Consider the following 8,951-nt stretch of genomic DNA (forward strand, 5'->3'; position numbering starts at 1 on the left):
GACCCCAGGCTTCCTCCCAGAAGCCCAGCTCCTGCTCCCAAGTCTCAGTTTCCTGCATTCATATAAGACAGCTCCCTTTGGGGTGGCACTAGAATCTGGCACCCTGCCAGGCTTGGGTGGTCAGGGGAATCTCTGTGCCCAGCTGAACATTATAATCTAGGGTCTCCTGACAACTGTTAATGTTCTCTGCTCTTTACTCAAAGCCCAAGTTCAGGCCTAGGGGGTCAGCCATCATTGGGGGCATCCTGTAGCCCTCCCCCCAGGTCCTTCAACAAAGCTTCCCTTCCCAGCCTCTGCTACTAGAAGACTCCTTCTATCACCCCTCCTCTTTGTCTGGCCCTTCTCGAACTTATCTCTCACTTCCTCAATAGCCCCTGTCACCCAAGATCACCCCAGTTCAACTCTTCTTACTGCCAAATACAGGGAAAGAGACAGCAGTACAGGGAACTTGGGGACACAAAGCTCACCTCCCTTTCCTAGGGTTAAAGCCAGGCTATGAGGAACACACATCACTCCATTTCTTTCCCCATTAACTCACTCTCTTCTATGCCCATTGATGAAGCTCTGGGTATGTGCTAGTCACTGTGCCAAACCCAGTGCCTTGTATGAGATCACCAAGTCCTCCTTTGGCCTGTTAGAGTCAGCATATGTGTTCTCCATGTAAGGAAAGAAGATTTTGCCCAAACTTTTATGGCCTATCGGCACTGGAACTAGAGTGGATATCTGGTCCACTGTCTAGACTATCTGCCCTGGCCCTCAGAACTAAGCCTGTTGTTAACCCTGGTCACATCCTCAGTTCCCCTTTCATTCATGCTCCAAACAAGTGAGCTGTTGAAACTGATACCATGACTAGTCTGCGAGTCGGAGCTTTCCAAGCCCTAGGCACTGTGCCCCACCTGTCTCTGGAATCTTCACTACTCATGCAGATGAGCTCCTTCCTTTCCTCCTCCTTTGCCAGCACCCCCACTACCAAGACAGCTCCCCATCACATAAAAGTGTCCTCAATCTGCTCTTCATATGCATTCATTGATTGTTTCCCCATGGCCACCAAGACCAGAGCTTACTTGCTTTCTAAGTGGAGAAATTGGTTTTCAAGCTAATAGAAAACAAAGCCAGGACTGGAGTCACCATGCCTGAGATATAGCTACCCAATACCCCCAGCCTGCCATGCATTAGGCACTAAAGAATCTTCACACAAACCCACAAGCTAGGTACTATCATCATGCCCACTTTACAAATGTGGAGACTGAAGTTTGGAAATGATGATCCCTGGTTCTCTCTGCCCTAACAACAGGCTGATTCAGTCAGCTGAATGAATGCAAAGCATATGGGCTGGAGAAGAGAGAACACTCAGCCAAGTGTAAGTCCCTGCTGGGTGTGACATCTCCACAAAGGAGCTCAAGGGGACCCATGACTTGTAAATAGATGTGTGCATGTGAAAAGACAGATGTTCTATATCTTTCAGAGGAATTAATTCCCAGTGAACAAAATGTTAAGAATTCCTGAGAGGGGGGTCAGAGAGATAGCATGGAGGTAGGGTGTTTGCCTTGCATACAGAAGGACGGTGGTTCAAATCCAGGCATCCCATATGGTCCCCCGAACCTGATAGGAGTGATTTCTGAGCATAGAGTCAGGAGTAACCCCTGAACACTGCCAGGTGTGACCCAAAACCAAAAAAAAAAAAAAAAAGAATTCATAAGAGGGGGCATAGAGATAGTACAGTGGGTAGGTCATTTATTTGTCTCGCTCATGGCACACCTAGGTTCAATTCCAGCATCCCATATGGTCCCCTGAGTACTATCAGTAATATATTCCTCTGTGAAAAGCCAGGACTAAGCTCTAAGCACTGCTTAGTATGGCCCCAAAACAAAAAAGATTCCCTAAGTTTGGGGCCAGAGCAATAGTAGAGCAAGTAGGACACTTGTCTTACATACAGCAGAGCCGGGTTTGATCCCTGGCATCTCAAATGGTCCGCTGAACACTTCCAGGAGTATATTCCTGAGTATATTTCTAGCAGAGCCAGGAGTAAGCCTTGAGCATCGCTGGGTGTGGCCTCAAAAGCTAACGAACAAAATATTCCTAAGCTCACAGAAGGCCTTCAGTAGTAGCTGATAAATAAAAGAATGAATCAGCAGAAGAACCAATGTGGGACTCTAGGAGTGAGTGAGCATGATCACATGTCTCCATGCCCAAGAACACACTATGACCCAGTACACAGAGACCTATTGGTGTCTTTGAGATGGTGAAAGTTATCCTGGGACCTGAGCCCAGTCCTCCCCCAGGCCCTTTCCCCCAGTCCCAGGGGCCCCAGCCAGGTGCACCCCCTCACTCTCCCACCCTCTCTCCTGACAATGGCCAAGCAGAGGCGGACATTGTGCAATAGAGATAATAAGTTTTATTGATTGCCAGGAGGGGGCAAGGGCGAGGTAGGGTTCGGTGTGAAATGCTTGGGCTGTAAGAGACTGGGGTGAGCAGGAGAGGGGATCTTCATGCAAATCTTTGCACATACAGGGTCTCCTGGGTTGAGTACTACTGGATAGTCTCAGTTCTTGGTGCGGAGGACCTGCTCATGGGTGGACACCACCTTGCCATCATGCACGTCCACGACCTTCGTGCGGACTTGGCGGCTGGAAGAGGTCACTGGGGAAGAGGGAAAGGGTGTTACCAGCAGTGGTTGGGCAAAAAAGAGGCCAGAAGGGAGGAGCAAAAGGGCTGAGGGGGTCTTAAAATTGTCCTCCTGCTTACCCCCTACATGTAATACCCCTGGCATCACTATATTCTTGAACCCACTGCCATGTCTCCTTCAGAGAAGGTTTCCCCCATGTCATGGGCAGTCTATGTCCTCAGGCTGAAACAACCTAAGGACCTAGACTAAACCCAAATAATTTGGTGATGGGGATAGAACCAAGTGGGGGGCTCTGTCCATGGTGCTGACCTCAGTGCCTTGGGGTCTATCATGGACAGCCTAGCTAGAAGTAGAGACCAACCACCAAGAAGGCTTTACTAAAGTTCCTTTCTTGCAGTGGGGTTTGTGAGAAATTCTTGAGAAGGTACTCATTCATCTGTTCCCCCCCCCAAGAAGTCCTGCTTTAGCTCAAGATTTTGGGGGAGACAAGGTGGTCTAAAGAGCAAGTTGAATGAGGAGACTCTTACCATCTCTGGATGACTGAGAGCCAGAGGAGAACTGGGAAGAGGAGAGGCTGTGAAGACAAAAAAAAAAAAAAGATCATTCAATCATTAGGTCATGGTGGGAAGAGGGGGTGAAGTGAGTGAATCATGGTGATGGACAAGCAGGGAGGGGTCCCCACTCACTGGGCATCCTCGCCCTCTAGCAGGCGCCGGTAGGTGGCAATCTCCTGTTCCAGGCGAGTCTTCACGTCCAGGAGGATCTTGTACTCCTGGTTCTGCTGCTCCATCTCGCAGCGGAGCTGGGCCAGCTGCTCCTCCACATTGCTGATCAGGTCCTGGATCTGGGACAGCTGCATACAGTAGCGGCCCTTGGTCTCTTCCAGGCTGTTCTCCAGGGAGGCTTTCTGTGAAGGAAAGAGTGAATTAGACGTAGGCATAACTGGTCCTCCTTTCCCTCTTAGTCCTGGGCATACCCTTGGCCTGGCAGTGCCCTTACCATGCTGAGCTGAGACTGCAGCTCGATCTCCAGGTTCTGCACAGTGCGCCGGAGCTCAGAGATCTCGCTCTTGCCACTCTGCACCAGCTCGCTGTTGGTGGTCACCTCACGGTTCAGCTCCTCGGTCTGCAGAGAAAACTTTTATTGAAACAGTTCTGGGAGGCAACTCCCCTGGGACTCTTCCACCCTGGTTCACACTCACTTTGCTGAAAAACCAGTCCTCGGCATCCTTGCGGTTCTTTTCGGCCATCTTCTCGTACTGCTCACGCATTTCATTCAGGATGCGGCTCAGGTCCACACCAGGAGCGGCGTCCATCTCCACATTAACATCTCCACCCACCTGTCCTCTCAGGGAGCTCATTTCCTGCATGGTTAAAAGCAACCAACTTTAGAAGCCTCATTCTGGCATCATGGGGGCCCCTTCCTAGAGATGTTGCTGACTCCTGGAGATACCACCCACTACCAGCTCTACCCTCCCAGCTCAACCTCTACAGTGGCTTTTACTGGGCGCCCTCACCTCCTCATGGTTCTTGCGCAGGTAGGCCAGCTCCTCCTTCAGGCTCTCAATCTGCATCTCCAAGTCGGCCCTGGCCAGGGTCAGCTCGTCCAGCACTCTGCGCAGGCCGTTGATGTCGGCTTCCACGCTCATGCGCAGGTTCAACTCAGTCTCATACCTGGAATGATCCAAGAGAAAAGGCATGAGATGCCCATTCTGGTCACACTACAGGCTTTGTTCTCTCCTCTCCGTAGCTTCTTCCCATGGCTGGCACCTTGTGGGCAGAGCAGGAGCCAACTGTGAGCACAGCAGTGTTGAACACAGTGCCCATTCAGTGCTCAGATCTAAACATTCCTGAAGGGAGGGCAGGGACTTGGGCACCTCATTCTGCTGCAGAATCAGGGCAGGGGAGCAGCTTTCACAATGGCCCAAGAGGCCTCCAGCTATGGTTCCCTCCTGATGCACTTGTAAGGCAGGTGGGGCGGTGCAAATCGCCTCTCCCTAAAGCCACGCTTCCCAGGCCTGGCTATGTGACAGGATCGGCCCTATTCAAAATGTTTGAATCATGATCCCCAGACTCCAGCATTTATATAAGCACCCCGAAGGGCTTGGACTCAATGCCATTTTGGCACTCCAGTTCCACTCCAAAAGTGCCCCACCCAGAGGAAACAGCCCCAAAAGTGCACCACTCCAGGCAGGCAGGCCACTGCCCCAGACTCACTTGGTACGGAAGTCATCAGCAGCCAGGCGGGCATTGTCGATCTGCAGCAGGACATTGGCATTGTCCACAGTGGCTGCGAGGATCTGCAGGTGGGAAAGACATAGGATATTGGTCACAGATGGCAATGGCCAATCTTTTCATAGTCAGTAAAAAAGTGTTTGCTGTTATTAGAGTCTCACTCTCTGGGCCTGATCTTGGCCCCGCAAGGTCCTCTCCTGCCAGCGACAGTTTTCAGGGGATAATTCTGGTTGTCTATCTTTGTTCTGGGACAGCTGGCTCATGCTCAGTAGAGAAGGAGAAATGAACCCAGATTTCCAGGTCAAAAGCCTTCATGTCTGGGTTCTGACCTATACTGAACCTGCTGCAAAGTCTGGGCAGGTTCATCCCCTGCTATAGAAAACATCTAAACACCTAAAAATTTCCAGAATCGCCCCCACCCCGCCCTGCAACCTGTTTCTCCTCTGCGTCAGCCAGTCCTGCCATCCTGGGTTTGCATTAGCACCCATTCCCACTCCCACAGGACAGGGAACCGTCAGTAGAATCTTTCAAAAAAAGGACACCCAGCCTGCACTATGGATTGGAGTGGATCAGAGATAACATGGGTAAATATGGAGCCCTGCACAGACAGGAGTTCCTGCCTTTACTACCTAATTACCCTAATCCACAGCAAGCAGCAGCCAGACAGCCAAGGCTGCCACCTCTAAAGGATGGAGACAGAGACACCCACCCACCAGGCTCTCTCTTGGGTAGGACAAGACCCCCCAATCCTGACTAAAGGAGGGACAAGCCCATGTCAGGATTCCTGGGCGTTGCCCTACAGCTCAGGCTAATGAATTAAAGAGTGATTTGGGTGTTAACCTGGTCCCGTTAGTGCCGCTCCCCTGTGCCTGAGGGTGGCAGGAAAGGAAGAAAGGGCTGGTTCCCCCATTCATCCAGTTCCTCTCCAAGAATCCACCTCCTCTCTGTCAATTGTGAAGGCAGGGCTTGCTGAATTTACAAGTCTGGAGAGCTGAACCCAGGAATGTCTGCCCTGAACCTGGAAGGAATCTACTCCCCACTGGCCTGACTCTTGGGGTGTTCCAGGGCCAGAAGAAGAGTTCTGGAGCCAGAGTATGTCCTGCCTGGGATCTAGACATGCTCAGGGCCGGATGCCCACAGCTCCCAGTGCCAGGGCTAGAACAGTTTCTCCTGCCATGCCTCAGCCCCCTACCTTGCTGCGCAGCTCCTCGATGGTCCGGAAGTAGGGGCTGTAGTCCTTGCTCTCGGCAGGGCGCTGCTTCTGGTACCAGTCTCGGATCTTCACCTCCAGCTCGGTGTTGGCCTCTTCCAGGGCTCGCACCTTGTCCAGGTAGGAGGCCAGGCGGTCATTGAGGTTTTGCATGGTCACCTTCTCGTTCCCGGAGAGCAAGCCATCGCCACCGCCCAGGGCCCCACCAAAGCCTCCACCAAAGCTCCCACCATAACCGCCTCCGAAACTTCCACCGAGTCCTGCACCCAGGCCCCCACCAAAGCTGCTGCTGCTGAAGCCACCCCCCATGCCCATGCCACAGGCGCCCCCGGAGGAGAAACGAGAGGAAGACATGGACAGGCCCCCATAGGTGCTGGGCGCCCGGCAGGTGCCTCCAGTCAGCACAGTGGACATGCGGCTGGAGCCACCACCGATGCCACAGGAGCCCTTCATGGAGCTGGAAGAGAACTGGCGGCTACAGGTAGTCATGGTGCTGAGAGCGAGTGAGCAAAAGAGCAGAGAGAGCACGAGAAGTCAGGTAATAGGGATCGTGCTTAGGTGAGCTGGAGGAGGATGCAAAGTTTTATACCCCAGGGAGAGGGCTGGGCCTGGCCTTCTCCGGCCCCCTGGGCTTTCATCACCCACAGGCAGTGCCAGCTCCCATCCAGGCCCCTCCTCGCCTCCGCCTCGTCATGTCTGTCATATTTTACTGGAAACTCATTGTTTGGGGTGTTTGGGGTTTCTGGTCCTGCCAGGAGTGATTCACTCAAGGAGGAGTGGGCCTGCGGCTACACTTTCCCATGAGCCCCCAAGCTCCGGTGCTGGCTGCCCTGGGTGGCAGGGAGCAAGGACCATCTGCATCCTAAACCTGGTGACCTACTCACACCGCATTAGCTAATTGGGCTTCTGATATTGGCCTTTGACTCCAGGTGGCACCTGGTTGCAGGTATACCCACAGGCACCAGGGATGTCCATATCCAGGGAACAATGTGACTCCATACCCACCAGTGTAACCCGGAAGCCAGGCTCTGGGGACTGGTCCCTCTCTGAAACTGCCTCCCTAGACCCCACATTCAGGCTGTCCTGGGTAACCCCTCTGAAGAGAAACCTCTAGTCCTAGGTACAGATATTAAGAATCCTTGCAAGGGCCTAGGTCCCCATTAGGCTAAAGCATTCCCTAAAGAGTTCAGTTCTGCCCTTATTGCTGTAAAACCCAGGACTCATGCTTCTCTGTGCCTCAATTTGTCCATCTGCAAAGTGGGAACTGAAGCCATCAGCAGCACCGTACACCGTCTCAGATTCCCTGTTGGCCACACGAGTGAGGGGAGACCTGGGAAGCAGGTATGGTTAAGTCTGGTTCTCTTGGTTGGAGGCCAAGCTGTGCCCCTTAGTACACAGTGCTAAACCCCAGAGTAGGTTAAAATGGTCTCCTCAGGCAGGGCTCTTTGCAGAGCTAGCCCAAGAAAAGCATTTGAAACTCAAGGAAGGGGTAATCTGATACTTGGAAGTCATCCTGAGGGTCCCTGCTTTCTGAACTCTCTGGGGACAGGGATGGGGATAGACATGGGGGGTCTGTTTGCCCTGGTTTGGAAGTTTTCTGCTGAAGACCTCAGTTCCCTCCCATATCTTCAGCAACCTTTAAGGCACCCCCTACGACCCCACCCTGACTCCTGCCAGCCCCTCAGCTCCGCAGACCCTGCAGGCAAGTCTGGAGGAATGTGGTCTTGTCTGGGGCTGCCTGACACGTCCCATCTCCCCAGACAGGCCCCAACAGCCCTGCTGGCGGCTGCTGCTCTTCCTAGAACCAGCTGCTCCTCAAAAGGGAAGGGAAGGGAAGGGGAGCCACCCAACGACCGTCATCCTCATAGGAGTCATGTTAAGGACCACAAACCCCCAGCCCGGGCTTAGGAGCTCAGAAAACAATGCTGAGGCTGACTGTGGGCTCAGAGGTAGGTGAGGTGAGCCCCGCTGAGCCCGCAAAGATGTGAGTAAGCATGGCCAGGCCCGCCCTGCAATTTTCCTGGGGTGGGGCGGGTCTGAGACTGAGCTTTGAAGGCTCTTGTTGGCACTGTCTGTTGGGCTGAGGAGGCGGGGCTCACCAGAGAAAAATGCCATACATAGAGTGATCAGGGGAGCCAGAGGGATATGGGCTGCGGAGCTCAACACCTGTGTGACTCTGGAGCCCCCACCCTATCTCCCTTCACTACAAAGACTTTGGGGAGGGGGTGGTCGGAGAAGCAGGAAAAGCTTTCCTCCTCCTTTCTGATTCAAGTCAGTGCAAGAGGCCCCCCTCACCCTCTCCAAGACAAACCCCAAAAGACAGACTTAGCAACAGAAAACCCCTGATTGATAAACTCACACAGTCTAGAGGGAAGTAGCCCTCTCTACCTCCATGATCCTGGAACCCCAGCAAGGAACTCAGGCCTGTTCTTCTCCCCCATCAGAATGAGTTCCCTAACCTTGACCCAGAGCTCTACCCACCCCATGCCGGTAGGGGGAAAGGGGGTGCATATGGCCTGGCCTGGGGCTCTTGATGCTGAGGAAAGGCAAGCTTTCTGGGGCAGCAGGGGTAATGGGAGAGATGACAGTGTCTGATGGGACCTAGTGTACCCCCAGCTCTAGACGCACCTGCAGGTTATGGAGCTGGGGGTCTCACCTGGTTCTAATTCCAGATACCTCTGCCCAAAAAGAGGGGGGAGAAGATGGGACAATAAGTGAGTCCTCTGAACCAGTGAGAGCCAGACTGACTCACAGAGGGGATTAGCACATGGCTAGACACCTGGAGAGGGGGACAGGATCCTCAGGAAGGAGCCTTGGGACGGTCCTGCTGAGGAGGGAGACACAGCTTCTACCCTGGACTCCAGTCTAATGGAAGCCTCTA

At 53.2% G+C, this 8,951-nt stretch overlaps 1 protein-coding gene across 2 annotated transcripts; it reads right to left on the reverse strand.

The window, feature by feature from the left end:
• Nucleotides 1-2,372: 2,372 nt before the first annotated feature.
• LOC126017918 (keratin, type I cytoskeletal 14) lies at nucleotides 2,373-6,559 on the reverse strand. Of its 2 annotated transcripts, none has more exons than XM_049779992.1 (8): nucleotides 6,053-6,559; nucleotides 4,843-4,925; nucleotides 4,143-4,299; nucleotides 3,828-3,989; nucleotides 3,626-3,751; nucleotides 3,313-3,533; nucleotides 3,022-3,041; nucleotides 2,373-2,640 (listed from the first exon to the last, which is right to left on the reverse strand). In XM_049779992.1, exons 1-8 carry the CDS (start codon nucleotides 6,557-6,559, stop codon nucleotides 2,543-2,545), a joined length of 1,374 nt encoding a protein of 457 aa, XP_049635949.1. In that variant the 3' UTR covers nucleotides 2,373-2,542. The 2 variants fall into 2 exon arrangements, with proteins under 2 accessions (XP_049635949.1, XP_049635941.1); XM_049779984.1 differs by lacking the exon at nucleotides 3,022-3,041 and adding an exon at nucleotides 3,154-3,200.
• Between the last annotated feature and the right edge of the window lie 2,392 nt (nucleotides 6,560-8,951).

The sequence above is a fragment of the Suncus etruscus genome, chromosome 1 (genome assembly GCF_024139225.1).
Source record: "Suncus etruscus isolate mSunEtr1 chromosome 1, mSunEtr1.pri.cur, whole genome shotgun sequence".
In the NCBI taxonomy this organism is placed as follows: Eukaryota; Metazoa; Chordata; class Mammalia; order Eulipotyphla; family Soricidae; genus Suncus; species Suncus etruscus.

Coding starts and splice junctions, on each gene's coding strand:
- LOC126017918 (XM_049779984.1), bottom strand. CDS start 6,559: ATGACTACCTGTAGCCGCCAGTTCTCTTCCAGCTCCATGAAGGGCTCC. Junction 4,926..6,052: donor TCGAGGAGCTGCGCAGCAAG/GTAGGGGGCTGA, acceptor TCCCACCTGCAG/ATCCTCGCAGCCACTGTGGA. Junction 3,990..4,142: donor TGCGCAAGAACCATGAGGAG/GTGAGGGCGCCC, acceptor TTAACCATGCAG/GAAATGAGCTCCCTGAGAGG.